The sequence below is a fragment of the Emydura macquarii genome, unplaced genomic scaffold (genome assembly GCF_026122565.2).
Source record: "Emydura macquarii macquarii isolate MOO-44397 ecotype Brisbane River unplaced genomic scaffold, CSIRO-AGI_Emac_v2 contig_1253, whole genome shotgun sequence".
In the NCBI taxonomy this organism is placed as follows: domain Eukaryota; kingdom Metazoa; phylum Chordata; order Testudines; family Chelidae; genus Emydura; species Emydura macquarii.
In genome coordinates, this window is record NW_027131390.1 from 47,396,561 (window position 1) to 47,424,025 (window position 27,465).

At 42.8% G+C, this 27,465-nt stretch overlaps 1 protein-coding gene across 1 annotated transcript in view; it reads left to right on the top strand.

Moving 5' to 3' along the window:
- The window catches only part of ABCA12 (ATP binding cassette subfamily A member 12), a 118,362-nt gene extending 94,069 nt beyond the window's left edge, over positions 1 to 24,293 (top strand). The window contains 14 exon segments of the mRNA XM_067549809.1: positions 4,397 to 4,451; positions 4,944 to 5,121; positions 7,000 to 7,115; positions 7,454 to 7,613; positions 9,395 to 9,663; positions 10,287 to 10,497; positions 12,991 to 13,100; positions 13,759 to 13,903; positions 14,675 to 14,809; positions 18,370 to 18,473; positions 19,013 to 19,105; positions 20,025 to 20,130; positions 22,035 to 22,172; positions 23,706 to 24,293. Of these exon segments, the coding sequence (XP_067405910.1) occupies positions 4,397 to 4,451; positions 4,944 to 5,121; positions 7,000 to 7,115; positions 7,454 to 7,613; positions 9,395 to 9,663; positions 10,287 to 10,497; positions 12,991 to 13,100; positions 13,759 to 13,903; positions 14,675 to 14,809; positions 18,370 to 18,473; positions 19,013 to 19,105; positions 20,025 to 20,130; positions 22,035 to 22,172; positions 23,706 to 23,825 (1,940 nt within the window). The 3' untranslated portion in view covers positions 23,826 to 24,293.
- Positions 24,294 to 27,465: the final 3,172 nt, after the last annotated feature.

Below are 27,465 nucleotides of genomic sequence, written 5' to 3' on the forward strand. Positions count from 1 at the left end.
TGTCTCTAAGCTTTCTAGAGATCACATTTTATGTTTGTTAGAGTCGGTCAAAACTTGACATGTCCATTCCATGGGAAATTCTGACATTTCAAATTTTTTCATTCTGGGATTGGAATGAAACAAACAAAAATCCTATGAGAGGAACTTTTCTAGCAAAAATTTTTTGGGGAAAAATTAATGCCGGGTCAATTGGAATGATTTGTTCTGATTTTGATTTTTTTATTCTGTGTTATGTTAAAATTTATAATATCAAATAAACTTTAAAACAAAAAGTCATTTTGTCACTCTGAAAAAAATCAAAACCTTCCTTTCCAGTAATTTCAACTTATCCAAACCCTTTGCTTCAATTCCCCCGCCCCAAATAAAATTTAATCATAACTGACACATTCCCATGGAAAATTTCAATTTTGACATAATGGCATTTTCTCCTGGAAATATGCTCTAATGCAGTGTTTCTTAACCTGGGGTTTTAGAGGGGTCGCAAGTGCAGAGCTGGTATTGGGGGTGGCAAGAAAGGCAATTGCCTGGAGCCACAGGGGCGCCATGAAACTAAGTTACATGCCTCAGCCCCATGGGGGTGGGACTCAGGCTTCAGGGGTACAGTAGTTTGGAAAGGTTAAGAACCACTGCTCTAATGTTTTCATTGCATCTAGCAAGTAAATCTGGGTGTCACTGGAAACTAATGAATGATAATAAATGACCAGATTGATAATTCCCAGGTCCCTCTAAGGAACCGTTACTCAGAATAGAGGAAAATAAAATGAATTGTGTGAAGCTTATCAGGATTTGTGTGACCTGGTCTGAAATACAATTGAAAAGACTCTTCTCTGCAGTACTTTACTGGCAGCCAAAAGCCATTTGTTGCCGTGACAAATAAATGAGAGTTTAAGAAGCATTGAAATGGCCAGATAAAAGCACTGTCATTTCAGCAATTTGAAAGAGGTGCCAATCTTGCTTTTGAGGTTTGACTTAAACTTCAAATATTTAAAAAATAAAATACTTAAAAGGAGCTTTTTGCCCCATCATCAAGCAAATCATACTAGCTTTTGACTTATGTATCCTGGGCTTCCTGTTCTCCATCCCCACCAAAAAATATGTATTGAAATGGAAATTTTGACTTCTAGCCTAAGTTGCAGTGAAGGAAAAAATGGCTTTATTATGCAGTATTAACAGTTTAGTCAGACTGGATCACCTTTACTTTTTACAGAAGGAAAACATTTTCTAGTTGTTCTTATATCGTTGTTAGCAACCTGGAGATTATCATTGAATCCTGCAAGAGAAAAAAATTGCTCTTGAAAGACACCTTTTTTGTTTTCCTTAAAATGAACTGCAAATCAAATCTCACTGTGTCATGTGTTTCAAGGATACAGATTGAATACAGCACCTAAAACTGAGGCCAGCATCTTTATACATCTTTATAACTGGGTGCCTAAAGTCTAGATACCTAATTAGAAGGAGTCTGATTTTCAGATCTATTGAGTACTCTCAGTTCCCTCTGAATTTACTGGCAACCTTTTTCTGGCACCCTCTGAGAAATAGGCCACTTGGTTAGCTGCCTAAATATGGATTTAGTTGCATAATTTTAGGCATTTAAAGTTTGAAAATTTTAGCTTAATCTCATTCAGGTCCAAAAAGTCATGGAGGCTGGTCCCCTCTTCCACAGAACTTCACTGGAGCTTGGAACTGGCCTCTTTTTATTGGGTTATGCTGCAGAAGTCTACAGAAAAGAAGCCGTAATGAGACAAATAAAATCCATCCCCACAAAATAGTATTTGCCAGATGGCTCATCAAAAGCACAGCTTCCTCTCCAGGGCATGGGAGGCTGTGGAATGTGGAATGTGGCAGTCTGCAGCCATGCTGAGGCTATGTACATGCTACAGTTTACGTCAGTATAAAGTATGTCACTCGGTGTGAATAAGCCATCTCCCCCGAGCGACAAAAGTTAAACCAATCTAAGTGCCGGCATGGACAGCGTTATGTTGGTGGGAGAGAGCCTCCTGCTGACACAGCTATGGCTGCTTGCAACGGCTGGAGTAATTAAGTAGACCTGAGAGCTCTCTTGTTGGCTTAGAGCATCTGCACTAACAGCGCTAATGTAGCTGCACTGCTATAAGCTCTTTGGTGTAGGAAGCTCATCATTTCCACGCAAAGCATTGAAGGGCCAGCTCGTCCCTGCCCGCATGGCAATTGACACCAGCGCACCGTGGATATTAAATGCTGTCAGATAGGATGGAAACATTTTGCACCAACTTGGCTCTCACTATACGCAGTGTAAATGCCAACTCCAGCTGCAAAGCAGTGGAGAATCAAGTCTGGTGTCTTATGACTGGATCAGGCCTCTGAAGATATTGCTATGAGAGTCACAAATGTTGCATCAAGTCAGTTCTTTTGTGTTTTTTGTACAAATATGTTCACTCGAAATCACTAGTCTTGAAAACAAGTCATTGTACCTGTTATGGAGAAACAGAGAGGAGAACTCTTGATCGTTTTTCTCCTTCATACAAATGTAAAAAAACAAACAAACTTGACTAGCTCTGGCTTGAATCTGAGCGTGTCAATTGCCTTTTCATTCCCAGCATCAGCTTTCTAATCTATTCACATGGCTCCCCCTAGTGGCTAATTTAACATGTGACAAATGTTTTTTCTCCCAGACCTTCCAAAGGAACTCCACATTCTTCTCTCAAAATAGGCGATTAACACACAGGCGGTTCTATAGTGCGTTATGGAGAATACAGATCTGCAATACAGGCCCTATGTGATTTACCCCAAAGCACCTTTATAGCACATTGCTAGTGTAAAGCAGTCTTGGTATAAGTGAGAATAAGGTCTCTTGGATCCGATAGTTTCATTTGGTAAGGTGTGAGTTCTAATCCATTTATGATTTATCCTTACACTCCTGGAATATTTTTTATCTCAGTCCAGTGGATGAATAGATTCTCATTGCTTACCTAACCAGAGTAAAAGCACGTCAGAAGTGATTTAACACAGATTTAGGGCTAGATGCTGTCTTTGGAAAGGAAGTGTTTAAACTAAACATTTTGGCAGATCTCTGCCTGCCGTGTAATGGTAAGAGAATTCCCACCACCCTCTGGCATTTGATTGTCACAGACAATTGATACTGGTTTTGTGAATCTGATTGGGAAAGAATTGGGCTGAAACCAATAGTCAGACCAATATATTTAGGCTGGCTGTTTCCTTTGATCAGAGTGCTTCTTTCTAGCTTCACAAGACAGAACTGTTCAGTTTAAATTTTCTCATCAGAAAATCTACTTGCTTTCCTAACTGTGAATGGTATCCTCTGAAGCTTATTCTGGTGTCTGCTGACAGGCTGGAGACCCCGTGGAGAATGGGAAAGATGATTCCACACAGGGTTATCCAAGACAATACTTATCAGATATGGTGCAGCTCTCCAATAAGGAACAAAAGTATGCAATGGACTCACAAGATCTGCCTAGCCATGCAGTATAATACTTAGTGATAGTGGTAATATTAGAGAGAGGGCTGGTCCAGTGATTTAAGCACCTGACTCTTAACAGCTGAGTTGAAATTCTGATTCTGATGCCAGCTCCTGAGGTGCTGTTGGCATATCACACGCCCTCTCTGCACTTGTCTTCTTTGAAATGGGGATCATGTTCACTGATAGTGTGTAGCACTGCACCAGAGTGCACTGAGGCTTAGTTAATGGCAGTGAAGTGTTTTGCAGATGAAAAGGACCCTAGGCTTGATTGAATGCTCTTTGAAATCGTTGGGTCAGGCCCAGAGTTATGCTTTTGCAATTCTCTGGCAACTCACAGCTGAAGACTTCACATCTGAATAGGGCCACTGGAAATGGACATGTGATATAGCACTTTGAACCAACATAGGATGGTGTTCTTTCAAGGGACAAAGGTGGGTGAACGCTATCCTCCTCCTACAGAGGGGGAAACTAAGGCACAGAGCTGTTCAGGCCAGATTCTTAAAATATGGCTTCTGAGTGCCTCAGCTTTGGGCCCTGATTCAGCAAGGTATTAAGCATGTGCCTGACTTTAAGTATGTGAGTAGCCCTATTGAAGTCAGCGGGACTATTCACACGGTTAAAGGCACATCCTAGGGTTCCTTGCTGAATTCAGACCTTAGGGCTGGATTTTTCGGCGCTGCGGAGCGTCCACAGCTCCCATTGGCCTGCAGTTGCAGCTGTAGGCACTGAACAGCCCTGCAAAGTGTAGGCTCAGGTTAGAGCCACTCGCAATGACAGATACCAATTGTGAAAATTCTGCCCAAGATCACACCATGAATCACCGGTAGAGTGAGAAGCTGGACCTAGCCCCCCTGACTGCCCCACATAACCAGTAGCCAGCACTACTTCCAGACTAATGAGGAACTTAGTCATTGTAAACGACTTCTCTTCTTTTTGTAGGTATTTCCGTAGCGAGTCATCCCTATCCCGGAGGACAGAGTAAAGAACAAGTCATGTAAGAGGTTTAATGTGGCTGGTACCTGCGGCTCTGATTCATTTAATGGCAACAGAAGCAAAAGAGCAACCTGGAAATCATGAAACACCGACACTGATCAATAACTTTTCTGAATCATCAAATTGCTCTTTTCACAAAAACAAACGGTCTCCCCGGTATCCACAGAGCTACTGATTTTCCTTCGAGTTTCTTCCCAGGATCCCTTATAAATGTGGGGATATTATAGATACAGCATCAGTTCTGGAGCAGTGTCACAGTCATGACAATAACGTATTTTCCTTGCTGTCTTTCCAAAAAATCTGCTGCCACAGTCCCAAGACCCAACCCTACAACTCCTTTCTGCTAGCCATAGTGCTTAATACTCCGATCAGTCACTACAATGAGTAGGACATGTCGGCAGGATCAGGCCTTGGGTTTTTTAGCTATGGATATTGTCTTTTAAATAAGGGAGATCAAACAATGACTGTGTCTGTCTTCCCCTTTTCTCCTCAGGCTCAGTAGCTTACTCGATATCCTAGTCTCAATGTCTATCCTGATTGGCTATTCCATCACAACAGCCAGCTTTGTGCTTTATGTGGTAAAAGAACATCAAACCAAAGCTAAGCAACTGCAGCATATTTCAGGCATTGGTGTGACGAGCTATTGGGTGACTAACTTCATCTACGACCTGGTAAATTACTTAAATGTTATGCATGGAGAACAGTATTCTGTAGTGAAAAATCCCCATCTCTGTATTTAAAGTTCATTACATAGATTTATTAATATCATCACTACCGATAAAGCTGGGTAGTAATTGTTCTCAAAGGCACTGCAGATTATTAAATGTGAACCATAATGCTGGATCTTGCTAAGCAATGGAATTCCTTCTGTCTCTAGGGTGTGTATCAAACTCTGCAGATTTATAAGAGATCAATACAGCAAAGACCAAAACTTGGGTTCGTTTTTAATGTGTAGATGCCAAATTGCCTTTCCAGTTAGATTGCAAAGGGGGAATTGTTGTCATCCAGGATTTATATATCTGGGTAAGGCATACTCCCATGAGTAAAGGCTGCAGGACCTGACCCTTTCTTCAGAACTCTGTCACAGACGGCAGCCACTTTTGGAATCTGCAGAATACAAGATCCAACATTTGTAAACATCTCTCAGCTGCGATGAGAAAGCTTGGAAAAAAGCCAATTGGTGGGTTAAGTAATATAATATATAACAGTTTCCAAACTCCTGAAGCCAAAGAAAAGTTACCTGCTGGTACTGTTAGTCAGGTTGGGGTGGTGTGCTGTATATATTTAGACTCGTCTGTCTCTAAAGGTTCCCTTGCTTTTTTATGTTATTTGAAAATATCCCTTCCAGGATTCCATAGTTTTGAAGTAACTCAGGGCACACCGTTATTCAGCATAAATAAAGAATTCAGTGTTGCCAAGAATTAAAAATATAAGACAGCCACCCAAATTCATGAGCTTGGCTTAAAAATCATGAGGTTTTTTTTTTTAGCAATGATGATGCACCCTGGGTTCTTTGTCTTATGGTTTCTGAGTCATTGTGGTGCTCAGAGGTCACATTTTCAATGTTTTCTCCTCAACCACTGGGGCTAGGAACCTACTTAAAAAAAAAACCCTGAGATTTTCACCTGACTCCAGAAGCTGGGGCTTTAAGAAAAACATCAAGCATCTACTGGGTACATGGGAGCTGACACCTTTGGAAAAATCTAGCCTCTGATCTCTTGGGGGAGATTTTCAAAGGCATAAATGGCAGATACACCCTAAGTCCCATGGAAAATCAGACAACCATGACAACGGCTTCTGGGCACCTTCGCAATATAAATAATAAATAGGAAGAGGAATAATATTAACAAGCCCCCTATGGCCAAATGTTCAGAACTGTCTGCCTAAAACTGCTTGTGGAGTTGGGCAATTCCTGGCTTGTGAGTGCAAATGAGGGATTTGAACCCACTGTATACGGGGCCATGTTTGAAGAATTGGTGCGGAGTCACTGTTTAGACGCCTGTGACTGGGACTCTGGCCTGCCTCTGCTTTCATGCTCTGGGCTCTTGGGCTGGTGGTGCGTATTCTTAAAATCAGCCCTGTCGAAATAGACCGGTGTTCTAACTGCGATCAAAAGTCAGCAGGCTGAAACTAATCCAGAGCACTCAGCAACCTGATATTTCTCAGTGAACACCTCCCGGCGAATTCTCTGAAGTCCCAAAGTCAGGGAAAGCAGGAACCACTTGAGGCAGCTACTCTGCAGATCCCTGGCTTCACGTAGCATTGTCATCAGCAGAATGTGGCTCTATAATAGGAAAGGCACGGGGCATTTTTCATTCACATCTCAGCCTTTCATGCCCATGCTTCTTAGTGTTCAAAGCTGGGAATGCTCCAGAGGATCTAACAAAATTTATTCTCAGCTCCCATTGGACTCTGTGATGGACAGTTTACCGCGCAGCTAGGGCAAAATTCAGACCTGCTGTCATTCTCTCCCCTATACAAGCCGCATATAGCGCTATTAGAGTGTTTATTATTCTGATTATAACACCCTCTTTAATATCGTTTCACAGGCTCTTTTTATGGTCCCGGTTGCACTCTCGATAGGAGTTATTTCAGCTTTCCAGATACCTGCTTTCTTCAACAATAATAACTTATTGGCTGTGTTTCTTCTCATGATGATGTTCGGGTAAGTGTGTGGCTCAGTTATTTGAATGTGACTTCCCGGGAGGGGAGATTTGCTTAGCGTGGTGCCTACTGAAGTTTGGAGTCCTGAACAGAGCCACATGATTCTCCCGTCCCTGGGAATCCTGCCCCCTGGAAGAAATGGAGAGGATGACCCCAGAACATAGATAGCGCTTTATAAACGTTCACTAATTAGCCCTCAAAAGGCTTGGGTGAGATGAGGCAAGGATTGTTATCTGCATTTTAGACTGGGGTGAACCAAAGGTGACAGCTTAAACTCTTCAATTTACTTCAACTCTTCAAATTACTTTTAATATTCTCTTTCCTGCCGGTGATCTACAGATATGCAACGTTTTCATGGATGTATTTGCTGGCTGGGATCTTCAAGGAAACAGGAATGGCCTTCATAGTATATGTCAGCCTCAACTTGTCCTTTGGCATTAATACCATCATTACTCACTCAGTTGTGTTTCTACTTTCCCAAGAAAAGGCTACTGATCAGGTAAGAGGTCACTAAAACATTGGGCTGGTCTACACGGTGCATCATTCTTCACTAAAGGGGTGTAAATTCTAGTCCGCACTAGTGTGCGTTAACTGGTCTGGGTGGATCCTGCTGGTATGCCTTAAAAGTTCCCTATTGTATGCTAACGTAGTCCCCTTTTAAACAGTACTGCTAATGCATCTGTAGTTAACTCTTGGATAACTGATCGATTTCCAAGTGCAACACACCTTGGGGCCTGAGTCAAAGGATATTGATGTCAGTGGGAGTCTTTCCATTGATCTCAATGGGTTTTGAATCAGATCCCTGGACTCTCTGTTTTTCAAGGTTTTGAGGTAGGTCAAGTAGGGAACATTAGTCTAGGATCTGGTGAGGTTTCCTATAATCAGGACCAGGGGCAAGTTTGTTTCTCCATGTAATTTGCCCCTCCCTGTGTGTAGGAACCAGGAGTGGAGAGACAGGCAGATGAGAGTGGACATCTGGGAGGGTGGACACCAGATGCATGTGGGAGATATCAGGAAATGAATGCAGGCCCAAAGTTTTTGGAAAGATGGTTTTATTGGGAGTTATCTTAAGATCCTCCAGTGCAAATTACTGAGTCTGACTACTAAATCTCAGTGCCCCAAGGGTTAAAACCATGCTGTGTTAACTTTCCATCATCAAAATGTGAAACAAGTGCATTATACAGTGAATTCCTGTCCGTGCAAAGGGAAAAGTGACTTAGAGGCACTGATGGTTCCCTAAAGTCAAGCACAGCTCTTTAATAGATCTGCTTCTCGTGTGCCTTAGAGAATCAGTCCTGGCTAAAAAGTAAGCTCTGGTTTTGTTTATTATAAGAACAATTCCTTGGTTTAAAAAAAAACAAAACCTGGAATCAGCCTGGTCCCACTGTCAGGCAGTGTTTATCAAACACCTTTTTTGATAAAAAGTTTACCTGTTTATCAAACCCTTGAATCGTGTCATTGGCTAGATAACTACAAATCTCCCTCTGTGCTAATTTATTACATATCCAATGCATCACGTATCATGTCACTTGTGTTCAGCTTGTCTTCACTACCGGTGTTAGCTAATAATGATATTATACAGTAGCTCTTCACATACTCAGCTCGTCAGTGCTTGGCTGTTTTATGCATTAGCTGGGAAACCACTTCAGCAACTACCTGGGCCAAATGTCTCTCTGGTCTGTGGGCATGGAGCTGCTTAGCCAAGCAGAACTGATGGGGCTGTGCTACAGAAAGTGAGAAGCGGGATTTGGGTATTACCTGTGTCCCTTTAGGTCTTCATGGGCATGCCCTGCAATTCAGCATACAGGTGGATAGATCCACAGCTCTGTGGCTCCACGGATGAGGGCGCACATCAGCCACAAGGGTGAGTGCAGCTAGATGAAGCACTTCATGAAGAACTCCAGCTGCAACCTGCTTACTTAGCTTTACAGCACCTGGGGGTTCCTTGTGTCAGGAGAATTCCCCGCTGGGAACCTTTCTGGCTGTGCATGCTACCTGGGCAGTGCAAAGTAACTGGAAAAGCAGCCAAAGATCCTTACCAGGAAGTATGATCGATAGGTGCTGGGTATAAAGGTGCCATTTCCAAAGCACCCACCTCCCCGTGACTTTCCCACTCTGAATTCCTTTCAGCTGTGAAACAAACTGTGTTGGAACTCGTTACTGTTGATTTATCTATGCTCTGAGATACACCAATAAACTCAAACATCATTGTTAGGCGTCGGTCCCAATGCTGTCCCAAGCATAAAGTCACAGTGACTGTTAGTGTTTCTCTTCTTTCAGGCCTTGCATGATCTCGCTGAAATCCTGAGGCACGTTTTCCTGATATTTCCACAATTCTGCTTTGGATATGGCTTGATTGAATTGTCTCAGCACCAGGCACTGATGGGCTTCTTAAAAGCCTATGGAGTGGATTACCCCAACAAAACCTTTGAGATGGACAGAATAAGCTCCAAGCTGCTTGGCATGTTTATTCAGGGGACCATATTCTTTGCAATTCGGCTCTTGGTGCATGACAGGATGATTCAGAAAGTCTGGTCTAGTATATTAGAGTAAGTAACAACAGTATTCCTACAATGAAAGGAGATTAAAACGGTGCTTTAGTCGTGGGATCTGACATTGGCATCATCAATGATTGTTGTTTTACAGAGCTCCATAACCTAACACAGCACTTTGCAAACACAGCATAAGCTCTCTCTGATAGCAATTCCCATATCTTCCTGTGATTGTAGTGATGACTAATAGAGATGTGTGCTCCTTAACCTTTTGTTGCATCTCCCTCTCTATGGCATTGAGTGTAATTTGCTTACCTGCCCTACTTCTCCATGTGTTGGACAGTTCCAGTACCTGAGAGGGGAGAGGTATTCATTATTGCAATATCTGCGTAGGCCTGTGAGTTCAATTTCAAAGAACTGACCTGGCTAAATATATCTGAATGCTGCCATGATGTAGGACCTACACCAAAAGTAATGCATTTGCCAAATACAAGGAAAAGCTTCATAAAGAAAGAACATTTATTTTTAAGCTTCATGCGTAGACTAATAATAGCAACGAGTTTTAAATTAATATAACTAGAGCATATAATAGGATCTCATTTTGACTTTATCGAAAGGACGCTAAGTCCTCTGTACAGACAGATCTGGAGTGTAAACTCACCTGTCTCTGACTCCTTCAGATTCCTGTTCGACAGAGTGCAGGGCAGGCCAGCACTTCCACTGGAGGCAGCTGACGAAGACGAAGACGTTCAGGCGGAGAGGGAGCGGGTCGAGTCTGGCCGAACAGACATTGATGTGGTACAACTCCAGAGCCTCACCAAGATCTACCATCTTCCTCTCAGAAGGATCATGGCAGTCAGAAACGTCAGCATTGGAATCCCAGCAGGAGAGGTAAGCAAGCAGGCTATGGCAGCAGCAGCCCTTCCTATCGTAAAGAAGATGGAACAGTAAAGGAGATTAAAAATGTTCTCCAGGCCACTACCTCGTTCTCTTCCCCATCCCTGCATAAGACTCAGCAAGACCAGCTGATAGTGACTAGGCAAATGGTGAGCTGAGACCACTACTTACTAGACAGTAACTTGCTTGCTTTACTGTTACCTCATCCTTTCTTTTCTCCTTATGGTATTTGCCACTTCCAACTATGGAGTATCGTTGATAATTGGTATTATAGTGGAGCCCAGAGACACCAACTGAAATCGGAGCCCTGTTGTGCTAGGTATAGCATGGACCTACAACGAGAGACGGTCCTTGCCTCAAAGAGTTTAAATAGGCAAGACAAAGGAAAGGTGGCAGGGAAACTGATATTCTAGAGCGTGATCTCTAGGGAGTGTCTTTATACTCTCTTTGTGCAGTGTCTCGCACAATGGAGTCTTGATCATTAATTGATGCCCCTAGGTGCCACTGTTGTACGGTAAATAACGGGAAATTTTTATTTGAATTGTTGAACTAAACTGTGTATGAGACCTGGATGGTCAGGTTTGTCTGGAGTTTTGTACTTCCATGACAGGGAAATTAGAGCCAGGTCAGTTAGGACATAGTTTCTCAACCTGTGATACGCGTACCCCTGGGGAGAGCTAAGAGACAGCCTCCTCTGCCCTGGCTTGAAGACGGGCAGCAGCTGCCTGCCCACATCCCTGGGTCCCAGCCTGCGTGGAAGCCTTCTCCGCCCCAGCTCAGAGCAGGTGGCAGTTGCCCACCGCCCGGGCTGGCAGCTAGATGGCAGCCGCCTGCAACTTGCCCAGGTGGCAGCTCCCCTCCCCAGCTCAAAGCCTGGTGCCCAGAAAGCCAGGCGGAAAGCCCAGCGGCTTGCCCAGTCCTGGAGCCAGGCTCTACCCACAGGTTTTCTTGTCAATTTCACTGCTCTAGTGAAATTGACAACCATGACAGCCCCAGATTTTACCAGCATAAAAATCTTAAGAGGGGCCCACACAGTGTGATTTGCCCCAAGCCCGCACCCCCCCACACCCAGGGGCGGCCACGGGGAGTACTGCTATCCACTCTGGTGGGTCGTTTGTGCCTGCTCATACCTCACAAGTTCCCACCTGTGTGAGAACACCACGGGACCCCTGCCATCAGGCCATAGTGATTGGCTGGCGTTGACCTTTGCTCCTATATGGAGGAAGGGGAGGAGGAAGGAGGGGAGAAACACCAGGGGGGGTTGTGATCTGCCACAGCCACATAGCACTGCAGAACTCAGAACTCTCCTGCTTTACAAGAAATACAGTCCTCCAGCGGTAAAGGGGAAAAAGATTGTATTTTTCAGAGTGGAAAATTGAGTGTTGGGGTACTTATTAAAATTTTCAGAGGTTAGGGCATACTTGCTACTTAAAAGGTTGAGAAACACTGAGTTAGGATACAGCAGAATATATTGTCACCAGCAGGGAATTAATACTGAGTATAAGCTCAGAGATGTTCGTCTGTCATGAATTTACAGTTACCATTAGAAAAATAGTCAGGAATCTTTATTCAGAATGCACTGGGCTTGGAAAATGGGATGGGCAGGTGGAGAGGCCTGGGACAAGGAGAGCTGGGTTCTGTTCCTGCTTCTGCCACTGGCCTGCTGGGTAACCTCGGGCAAGGCCAGATTTTCAGAATTGCTCAGATCATAATTTGACACTAACAGATGGAATTTCAGAAGGGCTTGGCATGCTGGGTACATGACAGCTGATGCCTTTGGAAAAATCTAGCCTCTGATCTCTTGGGGGAGATTTTCAAAGGCATAAATGGCAGATACACCCTAAGTCCCATGGAAAATCAGTGGGAATTAGACTCCTAATTGCCCTTTGTGTATTTGAATCTCTCTCCCTATGTGTCTTTGTGTTCTCTGCTGTCTGTCTGTGCAAGCCCCAATCCTGCATTCTGGGCTATATGCTGTGCCTGCTGGATTAGAGCCTTAGAATGGTACTATGTGTCTGTACAGTGTCTCTGTCTTACCGTGGGTCTGCCTACACTGCTGTAGGAGGTGTGTCTGAAGCACATGGAGACATATCGAGCTAGCTTTAATCAAACCAGTGCAAGTACCAACAGCAGTGAAGCTGGGGCAGCATGGCCTTGCAAGAATAAGATGATCAGGATTTGAACCTTCACATGGCTTACATATGAAAATGCACTTTGCAATAAAAGGACCGACGGTATTAAAGACCCATCCATTATTTCCGACTATTTTAAACAGAGGCCTAATACAAACTGCAATACACTGCCCAATAAACAATCTCCATTGCAATACGTATATGCACTTTGACTGCCTGTGCCTTTTCCACAATTCATCTTGCTCAAGGGCCAAGGGAGGAGACGTGACAAGTTGCATCAAGCACTCGTTGCATAGCAGTACTTTAGCATTAAGTGCAGCAAGCTAAATGTCTCCCTTTCTGTCTCCCAAACCAGTGCTTCGGGCTGCTTGGCGTGAATGGTGCTGGAAAGACAACTATCTTTAAAATGCTGACAGGAGACATCGGGGCTACCAGTGGAAAACTGCGAGTCCAGGATCGAACTGGGTATGGAGGATTAGATTTCTGGAAGCGATGCGTCAACAAAGTCTGTCTGGAAAACAATTTGTCATTTACCCCTAGTTCAGATAGATCAACAAAGCAAATTAAAAAGTTAGATTTAAAAAAAGAGAGAGAGCACGCATATGGATAAAGCAGATAATTCAGCCATTTAAAAATATTGTATTTACTTCCTCAGGTCTTGAGTCTCATTTCACTGACAAATTTTTGTGCTGGTGCAACTCCATTGGTGTTGACACCACTGTGAGATCAGAATCCGGTCCTCAGTCATTAAGAGCTTGAGTCTGTCACCCTTGCTCATGTTGAATAATATCACACTCCATGACTGGTCCCATTGAAGTCAGTGGGTCTGATGATGGAGTAAAGTGCTACTAAACATGAGTAAGGCCACTGGAAATTGGCCCATCAAAATCATTAGATGTACAAGCAGAGTAAGGTATTACTCAGCATGAGTAACTGGGCCCTGAAATACACAGTCCTTCCTTTAGGAGCTAAGAACGTCCGACTTGCACAGGCCTTTATGTCATGAACTAAGAGCATTACTCCTCCAATGAGGGATACATTTTTGCCTTTCCTTCTTGTTTAATAGAGCATATAGGAGACTTTTGAGTGTTTATAAAATGACCTTTCACCTTTCCTGATCCAGATTCCTAAGTGACATTAATGACACCCACTGGTCGCTGTTCGGTTACTGCCCTCAAGAAGATGCCTTGGATGACTTGCTGACAGTGGAAGAGCACATGTACTACTATGCTCGGCTACACGGCATCCCAGAGAAACAGATTAAAGGAGTAAGTAGACCCATATGACAAAAGCATTCCATTAATGTCCAGTCAACTCAGTGAGAGTCTTTTCATTGACTTCAGTGGTCTTGATCAAGGCCATTATGTGTAATAATCGACAGGGAGAGTAACAATAATGAATTTCCAACCTGGGGCTCCCTTGCTTTATGGCTAGATAGATGTGAGAGGATCATAGAACATGACTTATTTGTAAGATGGCGTCACAAACTTGAACCAACTTAGAACCACTACACTAAGTGCCTGATATTGCAAACATCTGATATCATGTATGATGCTTATGCCTTGAGCAGTGCTGTTAAAACTGGCCCCATAGACATCAATGCAAAAACTCCCATTGACTTCAGTAGTGAGTGTTTGCTAGATCAAGTCCTAAATGAACAGGTGAAGCTGGGATTTGCAATGGTTTTGTCCCTGATGTATTTATCCCATGGGGTCCTTGAAAAATCACTAACCTCCTATGTATTTTAACAGATATTTCAAGTGAGTCTCCACACGTCAGTGACCTCCTTGCAGCGAGACCCTATCTGGCTGCAATATGCTATTTCAAAGGAAATTTAATTATAGCATCTTAATGACCACATACTGAAGGCTAGATCCCTAGCTGATGTAAATAGGTGTAGCTCTGTAGAAGTCGCTGAAGCTACACTGATTTGCACCAGCTGATGATTGATTCCTGAATTGTTGACAAATATGTACTTGTTTTGGCTATCCTGTTTCTCTAATTCTCAGCATAAACCATTATTATTATATTACCCACAGATTGTACTTCAGCTTCTTCATAGACTTAATCTGATGCCGTACAAAGACAGAGTCACCTCTATGTGCAGCTATGGAACTAATAGAAAGTTATCAACTGCTCTGGCCCTCATTGGGAATCCATCAATTCTATTGCTGGTAGGAAATCAGAAATGTTGTGATAAAAAAATTCATAGCTTTTAAGGACAGAAGGACCATTATATCATCTATTCTGACCTCCTGTATGTAGGTTTAGAGTGCAAATTGCATCAGTCACTAATAACAAATTCTTTTACTCAGCAGCTACATAGGAAATTTTACTGAGTTGGAGATTGGTGAAGCACACACAGAAACTTTGAACTTTAGTTAGTACAGACAAATATAACTGAAATAATAGAAAAATCAATGTACATAAGCATAAGAGAAGTACGATAAAGTGGTTTCCTGTATTGTGTATACTTACAACCTTATGGACACCATTAGAAATGAAGATGGAAAGAAAAGTAAGTGGAGGTCACCGTAAGTGGTGATGACGATTTTGGCTATCACTTGCTCTGTCATTCCGATGATCCCAACGAAAGGTTGGATTTATAGCTTATTTTATATCTGATCTCCTTCCCCTGAACACCCACCATGTGCCAAACAATCTAAATCCCTATTTAGATAGTTTTCTGGCCTTAAGTCTGTGTGTCGTTGTCCAGAAAACTATAATTGGTGTTCTGATTGTTGACATAACTATTTGCAGCAATACATTTCCCAGTGTTTCCAATATATTAATGAGGTTTCCCAGTGTTTCCAATATATTAATGAGGTTAATCTCATGGTTGCACGTATTAAAAATCCTCTATAAGTTCATTAGCATTTCATTAATTTGTTCTTTGCTTTATATTTGTGTATTGTAAAACACTTGTTGCTAAATCTTATAACCTTAGGTCACTTGTTTATGCTAAGTCTTATGTGTCGTATGCTAACAAATTTATAATTGCTAGGCCTAGGATCAGGTCGGGGTCACAAGTGAACATGAATAATGCAGGCCATGGGATTTCACTCAGTTACGCCTGTACTGGGCCCAATAAGTTGTGTTTGACTAAAGCATTTCTTCCAGAAAGGAATCAAGTCTTCATTTGAAGACATCAAGAGATGGAGAATCCATCACTTCCCTTGGTAGCTTGTTCCAGTAGTTAATTGGCCTTACTGAAAAATTTGTGCCTTCTTTCTAATTTGAATGTATCTGGTTTTTACCTTCAAGCCTGTGGTTCTTGTTACGCCTTTCTCAGCTAGATTAAAGAGCACTTTTGTTCCCACTATATTCTCCTCAGGAGGGTACTTGCGCATCGTAATCAAGTCAACTCTCAATCTTCTTTTGATAAGTTAAACAGATGGATCTTTTTAAGACTGTCACTCTAAGGTATTCTTTATTCTTGTCTTCAAATTCTTTCGTGGCTCTGCACCCTCTCCAGTTTTCCAGTAGCCTTTTAAAATGTGGACACCAGAACTGTACAAAGTCTTTCAGTTGTGGTCTAATCAATGCTGTACACCGAGATCATTACCCTCCTGACTGTACATGTCCGAGATGCCCCTACTTCAGGGGAGCAACGGTAGAGAGAAATCCAGAGGCTTTGCATGACAGCTCCTTCATAGAGCTTATTGCTCTTAAAGGGAAAGGAACTGCAAATGCCATCACACTATTCCATACTTATTGTCTCTCCACAACTTCCATATCAAATTTAAGATGAGATCATGCCCTCCATGATATTGCAAGAAAGGGATGAAAGGACCCCTCCCCCGTGCCAGTGACCCCAAACTGCCATGCAGTGAAGAAGAGAACCAGAACACAGTCGTGTCCCTTTAAGACAAAATCTAAATCGCATACATCTCTTGCCACATAGGGAGGATATTAGAATGTTTCACTTAAATGAAGCTTAACATTTTCTTCTTACATTCTATTGGAGTTTTGCTGTGACACAGCATCGTTACGGAAATGATCTCTTTGTGCTAATTGCTGTTTGCTGTTGCCAAAAAGATGCCTTCCCCAGTGGGTCTGGCTTTGATATAAGAGTCACAGGTGTTTCTCTTTCGGGGGTTATACACAAGGTTTAGTCATCATTTCCTGAGCTGGCACATAAAATATTCCATACATAAATCCCCAATGTCACAGTTCAGGTTTCCCAGTTGCTTGCAATTCTCCAAGGGATAGCCCTAGCACATGAAGTTTAGTTGCTCCAGCATTTGGATTCAGGCTTCCCAAAGCAACCAGTGTTTAAATTACCGACACACCCCCAGGAGCTGTTTTTCTCTGGTCCTTTTCCTGCTCCTATTGGCCTCATACTCTGCTTTCCTCAACAAGCCTGACCTGGTCTTTCAGGATTAAATTAGGACAATTAGCCCCTGTCTTTTCTGCCTAATGGTTGTTAAGGCAACCCAACTGATTCCCAGGTGTCCGTACTTTTTGGGCTCACATGAAAGAAAAGGAAGTATGAGAGAAGCTAGGTCAGAAAAATGTTGCAGCATAAATAAATGTAATAAAGAAGGGAGCAAACCCAAGACAAGATGATCTTTCAGACTGCATTCATGTCACATTTGCTCAGTCATACATATATCTTTTAAGTGATAGAAACCAACCCCACAAAATACCAAACCATCCTGCCACTTCTGTGTTTTAAATTCTGCAATATTTTGTGGTCAGTTTTACAAAAAATGGGGCCAGTTCCACAACAAGTGTAAACAAGCACAGCTCTGATTTATGCCCGTTGAAGACCCACCCCTACATTTATGTAATTCCTTCTAATGTTAGCTTCTCTCTTTATGTATCAAATCTCAATAAAAATGGAGAAGAAGGGACTGGCTAAGCACAAGCTGCTTTCTGAATAACAAGCTGTTTTCTTTCTGCTTCATATAATACATTATCACCAGCAATAACAATTCTACAATAGGAACTGGCTGGCAATTTTGTTGATGATGAATGACATGGGGCACAACATACTGTTACTCATCTATAACATATTGTCTCTGTAATCCTGAAGATAGAAAACTTGTTTTGTCTATAAATGAAGTAGATATTACTTAGAAGATAGGGATATGTGAAGACAAAGTGCCAGTTTGGTGTTCTCATTTTTGGATCATATCTGCAATTTATGATGATATTATTTGTGGAAGTGTGAACTAGAACATCTACACCGAGGGATGTTTATCTGTGGAACCTCCGAGTCAGTTTTGCTCTCAGAAACCTAAGGCAGAGATTTTCCAATTAATTGATTTGAAATTAATGGGCATTGGGCCAAATTCTCTAGGCAGCCTAAGTGTTTGTAAATTAGCTTAATGTTCAGATACGTCCCTTAACAGTGGAGAGGGCACTGAACTGGGAATCAGGAGACCTGGGCTCTGCCACAGACCTGCTGTGTGAACTTGGGCAAGTCGCTTCCCCTCTCTGTACTTCTGTTTCTGTTTTTTCTATTTAGCGTTTAAGCTCTTCAGGGAAGAGACTTCCCTTTAGTATGTATTTGTACAATGCCTAGCACAAGGGGGGTCCCATCCCAGGCACTACCATCATGCAAATAAATAATACTAATAACACAGACAAAAAGCTTCATATAAGACCTATGTAGTTGTATTAGTATTTGTAGTGTTTGTAATCATGATCCTAAACAGAGAGCAGATATGGAGAGGAACAGAAATTACATTTTCTTTACTCTTTAAGCTTACAGTCTATTTTTTTAAAGGACGAACCAAGCTCTGGAATGGATCCTAATGCTAAACGACATCTTTGGAAAATCATCGCTGAGGAAGTACAGAACCAGTGTTCAGTGATACTCACTTCCCACAGGTAGAGTTACCTGGCCGCCTTTGTGCTTTTATTATGCCCACACTAAAATTGTTCATTGGGACCCCCTAGAACTTTGGGAGCAGTGAAATTTAAACACACTTCCAGATTCAGGTATTGCAAAATCTTGTATAATGGACTGAATCCTAATTCTGTATCACACCAGCAGCAAACTTATCTGGATTATGCTGCTTGAGCCCATATTTAGTAACATCCGCCTGTTATAGCAAATAATAAGAAAATCCAGGAAGATCTTCCAGGAAATGCTGAATGCTTCCTGGAAATGCTTCTCTGCATTGAATGGATTCTTGGCCCAGATCCTCAAAGGTATTTAGGCATGTAACACCCTTAAAGATCTTTGAGGATCTGGGCCCTTTCTATTCTACTGGAATAGGAGCTAGCTAGAGATTTGAGGTGAGGTGATTAAGATGATGAGTTACAGGTTAATTTCCTGAGTAGCTCATGGGAAACCATGAATGCGCTGTCCTTTAGAGTTTCTTTTATTGCCACTCAATGACAGTCTGACTCTGTTTGCTTTTCAGCATGGAAGAATGTGAAGCCCTCTGTACCAGGCTGGCTATTATGGTAAATGGAAGTTTCCAGTGCCTTGGCTCTTTGCAGCATATCAAGAGCAGGTCAGTAAAATGCATCTACTCTACTTTCACCATATTGCGTTTAGAGCCAGATGCCCAGTTAATGTAAATCCATAGAGCTCCACTGGAGACAACGGAGGTATGCAGCTATACATCAGTTGAGAATCTAGCTGTGCCTATTCAAGGCATTAGCACATAGTTAACAAACCATGGACATTACTGAAAGGCTTTCTGTCTTTTGTTTCTGACCAAACCTATGAGAAGCTGTGATAAATTATTGGGGCTGGCTGGAAAACTAGAGTTCTCTTTGGTGACAAATATCAAGGTTACAGCATTGGGTTTCATTCCACAGCAGGGCAAAACCAGGACAAAACAAAAAGAGTAAGAGAGACCCTTCCGCAGAGTAGCCAATATACAGGACACTCACTGGGGGTGAGGGAGACCAGGTTCAAGTGACTGCTCCACATCAGGGATTGGAACCAGGGTCACCCACATCCCAAGTGAGTGTCCTAGCCACTTGGCTTTTCTGGGGTCAGTTGGGAGCTCTCTCTCATCCTCCTCCCTCCCCCAGAACCTGAGAGCTTTCCAAAAATCAACACTTTCCAATGAAAAAACGTGATGTTCAGAAATTCTCATCCAGCTCTCTCAGAAATGCATTTTCTCCCTCCACGTAGCTTTTGTTCAGTGTTTGAGAAGCCTGTTCCTCCACCCAGATGACAAAATAGCTTGGTTGGCTTTAGTATGGAAATTAAAAACATATGATAGCCTTCCCAGCTTATTGGTGATCACCCTGATTAGATTGCTGCTCCAGATTTATTCCTAGCATGATGCTGTTGAGTGGACCTCACCAGAGTTATACCAGGGTTGAATTTGTTTCATGAGAGCTTCCAGAAAGGCTTCTTGACTCTCTTGTGTTGTTTCCATACCTTCTGTGCGGCACACATTCTGGTTTTCTGTCTAGATTTGGAAGAGGATTCACCGTGAAGATGCACTTGATGAGCAGTGAGGTCAGCACAGAGGCTCTGACGGAGTTAATGCAGTCACACTTTCCAAATACATGCCTGAAGGTAAGCAGGATAGACCAGACCAGACCAGACCAGACCAGACCAGGTGCTGGGAGAACTGGGAATGGGATCCTGTCTCAAACCTGTTGTATTCACAATGAATACCTTGTAAGATTCTTCTGGCCACAGCTTTGACTCAGCAATAGCTGCCCAGAGTGTTATGCCCTCAGAGCATAAGGGAATTGCACACCCAACTCCCTCTTTCAAAGCAGAGCAGATTTACAAGGTTGCCCAAGGGGTTTGGACACCCAGCTCTGTTACCTGGGGTTCTATCGACCCAAAGCTCTTGGTAATCTTACTCTGTGCAAGGTGCTGTCAGGAAATAAATCAAATGGAGACACTGCCGTCCAGCCAATAGATGGACTGGTAGAAACCGTATAATACAAGAGCGCTTTCACTTAACAGCTGTACTTTACGTAGTCTCCAGCACTTACGCACGTCCGCAACAGGTTAGTAAAACACACCCAGCCCCCGATAATTCCCCAAATTTGGTGTGGCTTTTGAGCAGTACAGCAGCAGCTTTCCGATTGGCCAGTCTTCCAGCTGCTGTTGGGGAACACCAAAACTGTGTCCAAGAAAAGATCCTGAAGGTCTAGACCTCTCCCCCTCTACTTATCCTTGTGAGCAGACAATAACCACATCAAGGAAAAAACTTGTTGGGCAAGCAGTTTCAGAAGCTCATCAAGAGGTTTCCTCAGACCACGTATTAGTCAGATGTGTTTGTGCAAAATCCACGTGCCTTGAGGCCCTGACAAACACCTCCCAGAGGGTGTGCAGAGATAAGCTTCTCGCTTTTATCCTAAATCACAGATCCCAGCACCTTTACCAGAGACCTCATTGGGACAGGGGGAAGAACGGGCGGGACAGAGTCAGATAAGTTTGAGTAAAAGGCTCCCCTCCTCGCCTGGCTTAGTCATGCTAAGGCCGCGTAGGCCTGCAGAGAGGCCTACCGATTTTGGCTATTGTTAGCAACGAGTATGATAATCAATATTACACTATCAAGTGGTCCCCGACCCTTTTACTGGTTTATCAAAATCTCCCTGTACAGGTCCAATACATTTTAATGGAATTAGAGCATCCTGATTTCCTAGGTGGCTTTAAAAACACAGCCAAACTGTTACAATGAACATGTAAGATAGGAGTCTAATCCTGCAACTCCTTCCTCACTTGAGCAGTCCCATTGAAGTCAGTGCTACAGAAAGCGGTGGTTGTCTAGCTCCACTTGTTTTCAGTGGGAGCTGGGATTACTCAGCACCTTTGATAACAGAATTACATTGGCATCACGGTGGAGTAACACAGTGCTGAATGAAGACCAGCCAATCCATTAGCTTAACCCCAACTTTCAAAGTCATCCATCCAAACAACAAATTGGAAATACCACATCTTCCCTGAAGACCCTAATCTATCATGCACTTCAGTCTTCACCAAAAGTCTAAGATAATAGAAGTTTTAGCTGGCTTCTTGCATAGATTCCAGAAAATACATAGTATTTGTTGCATAACAATATTTCCCATGCAAGAAATTTCTTCTCTAGTGTTCTCAGTCTTCACTGAGGCTAGCTGACATTACAGAATGGACTAACTAGCATGTCAGTAACTTTACCAGTCAGGGAAGGGAAAAGCAACCCCAGGCTCCTATCCTTCTAGCACCTGTTTCTCAGGGCTTGTTTATTCTCCACCAAAGAGTACCAAAAACATAAAGCAACTCACTGGAAACAAACAAGGCAATCACTGCCCATAGGTTTTTCTTACTTGAGTCAGTCAGAAAGGGAGAAGTCACATCTGCCTCTTTAATTCCATTTTGAGCCAGCTTCCCCTTCATACGACAGCCAAGTAACCAGCCTGGACCTCTTAAGCTTTTGCAGGCTACAGCGCCCTTACTTTGTCATGCCGCTCTTGCTCCCACAGGACCGACATCTCAACACGGTGGAATATCATGTGCCCATCTCAGCGGGAGGAGTAGCAAACATATTTGATCTTTTGGAATCCAACAAAACTGCCTTCAAAATCAGGCACTTCTCAGTCAGTCAAACCACTCTGGATGAGGTAAGGAATTAAGACTGCGTTTCAGACATGAATTGATGGCCATCCACATTGGACCACCTATTGAAAGGGGTTTCAGTCTGCTCTCCTTTTGAGTGCACAGACCTGTACGTGCATTTTCTCATGCTGTCACCTCCCGATGCGGATGGTAGTGCTGGGAAAATGCACAAGCAAAGGGATGTGTGTGACACAAATGAAAATGTGGCACAAAGGACATAGGCTGCCTGCAGTTACACTGATGCAGTGCTGTTGATTTCAGTGGGACTGCAGGGGTGTAAATGAAGGTAGAATTTCACCCCACATTTTTCAGAAATGAAGGCTAGTCTTGTGGTTAATGTCCCAGATTGGCAGTCTGGAGTTGTGGCTTTAACTCCGGGCTCTGCCATTGACTTTCTGGGTGGCCTTTCAGAAGTTATTCAATCTCTCTGTGTGCCTCATTTCCCTATCTGTAAAATGGGGATGATAATACTCCTTTCTGCCAGCCTTTGATTGTCTCTTTAGATTGCCAGCTCTTTGTGGCTTCTCTTTTCTTAGTATGAACTAGATCTTCCTCTCATGTAGATTGATACAGCTCCATGGACTTCAGTGAAGCTACATCGATTTATCCCGGCTGAGGACCTGCCTCTTTATATTTATATAATGGGGCCCTGATCTCAGTTGGGGAATCTAGATTCTACTGTAACACCCATTTTATTTGCAACTTGGTGCCATAGTTACCTTCCCTCCGTTTCCACTTCAAAACTTTTTTCACCTATATACAAATATTGTAGGAAAGTTCCAAGTTTAAGAGCTACTTTAAGCTATGTCTGCTAGGGACCATCTCATTGGCAGGGGAGAGCTGGAGTTGCTTTGAAGAGCTCAGCTTTAATGCATATTTTATATATATACACACATACCTATACACACATCTACTTATATATTTATATGTGTGTGTGTACACACAATCCTACAAACACACAGTCATCTCCCAAGATGACCCCATAGCAGAGGGACTAAAAGTGGGTGCAATGGAGCTTTCTAGTTTTTATGCCACCTGGGGATTTCCCTGCAACAGGGGAATCCTTTGTTGCGGTGATAGGGCAGCTGTCGAGCCCCTATGTGCCACCAGAATAGTGCAAAGTGAATGGAACTGGGAGCAAAACTGTTACCCTGCAATCCTAGGTGATATTCTGATAGTGAAGTAAGTGGGTGTGCGTCTGTGTGTGTATATAATATGTGTGTGTCTATAGGATTGTGTGTGTACACACATATAAATATATAGGCAGATGTGCATATAGGTCTATGTGTGTATAAATAAAATATGCATTAAAGCTGAGCTTTTCAAAGCAGCCCAAGACATGTAAATACCCCAATCCCATTTGGGGCCTAACTCCCTCAGACTCCTTTTAGAAATCCTATCTGAAGTACAGAATCCATCCCCAAGTCTCCCTCTCAGGGGTACGGTCCATAGAAAAAAGGCATTTTTGTCCATTTCTTTACTCTTTTTTTTTTTTTTTTGGTTTGTCACAATACAAATATTCTCCTTTAATCTTTTAGGTTTTCATCAACTTTGCCAAAGATCAAACTGGTGCTGACAGTGCAGACGCGAGTACAGATGTAGGATCAGACAGCTCTGATACAAGTAGCCAAGATACCAACATAAGTGCCATCTGTTAAAGGGATATTGTGGTGTTAAAAAAAAATACATTTTTCGAAACAATGGGTTTTTTTGCTTATTTTATTATTAGCAACCTGGTAAACATTTAAAACTGGAATTGGGTTACATATCAGATTGGCCTTTCCACAGTTTTTCAGTTCTTGTTCTAGGTTTATTTTATAGTTATTATTGCAAATGAAGTCGTTGACATCTCCTGATACTTGCTGTTCAAATGCTCTGGAAGATCTTTGCCAGTCACTGACACCGAGGAGAACTCTGTGGGATAGAGTAGAACAGGTGCTATGGATTCAGGGACATGAGAAGAAGGATGGACCAGTGGTTAGGATGCTAGCCGACCTCGCAGGAAACCCAGGCTCAATTTCCTGCTTTGCTACAGACTTCCTGTGAGGCTTTGAGCAAGTCACTTGAAATGTCAGTAAAATGGGGGGAAAAACAGCATTTCCCTGTTTTCCAGGGGTGTTGTGAGTCTAGACATATTAAAGATTGTGATTCTCCAGCAAGGAGGGCCATCTTACATAGCTACATAAAGCTTTTCTCTCTGTGTGTGGATTATGTCAGTATTAATACAGTTATTTAAAATCCATGCTTCCTGTTGTTTTTGTTTGTTTCTATAGTTTGCACCGACTCTACATGACCCATAGTACAAACCCCTGGTCCCATGAAATTTTCCCTCCCAGTAGTCCACAACTCAGCAAACCCAAAAGCCTCGACCACAGTAAGCATTGCTTCCAGCAAAATTGCCCTGTCACAGACCAGTTTAATCCCCCCTCTGCCACCCACTGGGACAAATTAACCTGTCCTCTCCCAGAACAACCAACCATCCCATCCCTGCAAAACTCCTCCAGGTTTCACTCTCAGACAGGGACAACGCCTCCTGGTGCACGATGTTTCCCATCCGGGGTGGTGCACGTCACTGCCAATTGCTCTGTCTTCCCCTTTGGTCTGTGCAGTTCATCAGTATTCGTGGCCTGGCAGGGTTGTTTCCATTGGGGTGAGAAATCAGTGCTGTGAGTCCGATATATCCTTATTTATTTACAAAAAAAATTATGCAATGTCCTGTTCCTCTGAGGACAGTAGAAAGACTCAGCAGCAGGCAGTTACCTTGCTCAGAATTCCCTCCGTCTGCCTCTCCAGCAAGCTCTGTGCTGTCTCTCCCCTTCTCTCCCTGTCTCTCCCCTTCTTCTTGGGTTCATGCCCACATATCCTTTTGGCTTTTGCCTTCACCACACACAGCCTGCTACTGATATCCTAGCCACTTTGTTTGCAAACAGAGAAACTCTTCAGTCCTGCAGCTGAGCTCAGATTGGCCATGCCACCTATTACTTTGAGTGATTCCCCCAAATGTCTGCAGCTGTTGTTACTACATAAAAGGGGGCTGCATTGCTTCATCTGTTGAGTTGTCATTGGCTTCAATGAGGTCTCTGACTGGATCTAAGACGCCTCTGATGGCAGCTGTTTTTCAGCATAACAACAGGTTAAAAAAACCAGTATTGGCTCTCACTGCTATTTTCCAAAAGTAGTTAGTGTTCAAATGAACACTATTTATTTGTTTATTTATTTATTTGTATTTCCATAGCATCAAGGAGCCCCAGCTATGGACCCAGGGCCCCATTGCGCTAGGTGCTGTACAAACACAGAACCAAAAGATGGTCCCTGTCCCAAAGAGCTTACAATCTATGTACTGGTGCTGAGTGAAGCTTCCATTGCAAAATCTGAAATTATGTGAATCTCGCTTGGTTTCAGGGTCACGTATAAAATTCAAAGCAGGGGGGGGGGTTGTTCAAACTCATTTTGGGCCACGGGAAACTTTTGATGAAACCCGTGATGCCATTTTTTGTTTTGATCCTTAGGTAATGAGTTTCCCTTGTTCAAATTTGAGTCTGAGGCTTATTGCAAAAGTCACACAGGGGCAGATATTGCAAATAACTAGTGCGTTCACTTCAGTACCATGTTGTGGGCTTCAGCACCACGTAGTTTAGTCGCTCCATAAAAGTCAGAGTCTATCTTTGATCTTTGTGCACACTTCCCGTTGACATCACTGGGAATTCTGCTGTGCATCAATGGTAGTGTCCAGGCCTTAATTTATATCCCAACCCACTGATCATAATTAAAACTGGAATTCAGTCCTAACAACAGAATGTGCTTAACACCTGTAGCTTAGAAGAAACTGAAAATGCTGCTGAAACATTCGTTGTCACTTTTATTTATTGTTGTTGCTCCTGCCCGGTGAAATGCTGCCATTTCTTGTTTTCATGGCATATATTATACAGATCCTGGTATAAAATTAGGCTTGCATTTGATGGAGGACTTGCTTTTGCTGCAAAGGATTAAGAGCCTGAATGTCAACGATTTAAATCCTATCTGTAATTCCAATCAGAGTATTATTTTATTATGTCAATGGCTTTGTGCGGCCTGTGGAAAATGAGTCTTCAAATGCTGTGTCCAGATGTATTTCATATTTAACTGAGAGGCTGTGCTACAAAGCTATGCTTGTGTCCTGTCAGATTCTAGTCATCGAAAAGGGAAATGATTCATTAGAATTCTTCTGCAAGTTGTAGTTTGTTTTTTTTTAAAAGGCACCTCTTTGAGTTTCTACCAAATTCTAACGTTAATAGAAACATCTGCTTTGTACATGATGTGCCAGGGGTATGATAGACTCTTCCCCATAGGACTTGCTTGTAAATGTAAAACATCTGTTACCTAAGTCAAGTCTGTAGGTATCAGCTCAAACAAGCAAAAGTTACACACTTAAAGTCATTTATTGGTAAACCATGGAGAGGACTATTCTATTTTGGTGCTTTAAATGATCTTCACATTGCCAATTATGGGCACAGAACCCTCTCTGTACCTCTAATTGATACAAATGGGCTCATCACAGTAGGACGGGGAGCAGTCAATGTATATGACGTACATTGCAATGGAGTCCTTGACACTTAATCCATTCATCGGTCAGCATAAGTCTACTCCCTTGCAAACTGGTGGCTAGTTTATGATGGGACTGGTGTTGAGGAATCAGTCAGTCCTGTTATTATTGGAAACTAACAGGTAACTTGATCTGGGCAAGCACGCAGCTTTTTTGTAAGTACCTTTTCTCTCATTTTGTCTCTGATCAAACCCCCAGCTCCCCCTTTTCCCTTTATAAATATCTTCTTGGTAAGGCTAGATTTTCAGAAGAGCCTGTTGGGAGATTTTCAAGGACTCAGCATGAGTATTGGTTGGGAAAGTTTTCGATGAAACATGTTTTCATTGGAAAAGGCAATGGGTCAAAACTGAAAAGTTTTGCTGAAATGTATTGATTTTGACAAAAATTTTGGTGGGCAGGTTCTGCAGGTCTAAGCTAGAATGTCTGGTCAAAAGGAGTGAGCAACCAGAATAGCCAATTGCCCAGTGGCTAAGGATCTTATCTGGACAGTGGAAGACCAGGTTATAGACGGTGCTCTGAATCTGAGAAGGAACTTGAACCTGTATCTTCCACAATCTGGGAGAATGCCCTAACTGCAAAGTGGAACGGCTCCAAAAGAGGAATGTGAGAATGACTCTGCATACTGGTGACTAAGGCACTTATCTGACATGTGGGAGATCCCCCTTCAAGTCCCACCTCTGTCTGAAGCAGTCCCTGCTCTGCACCCATGATTACAG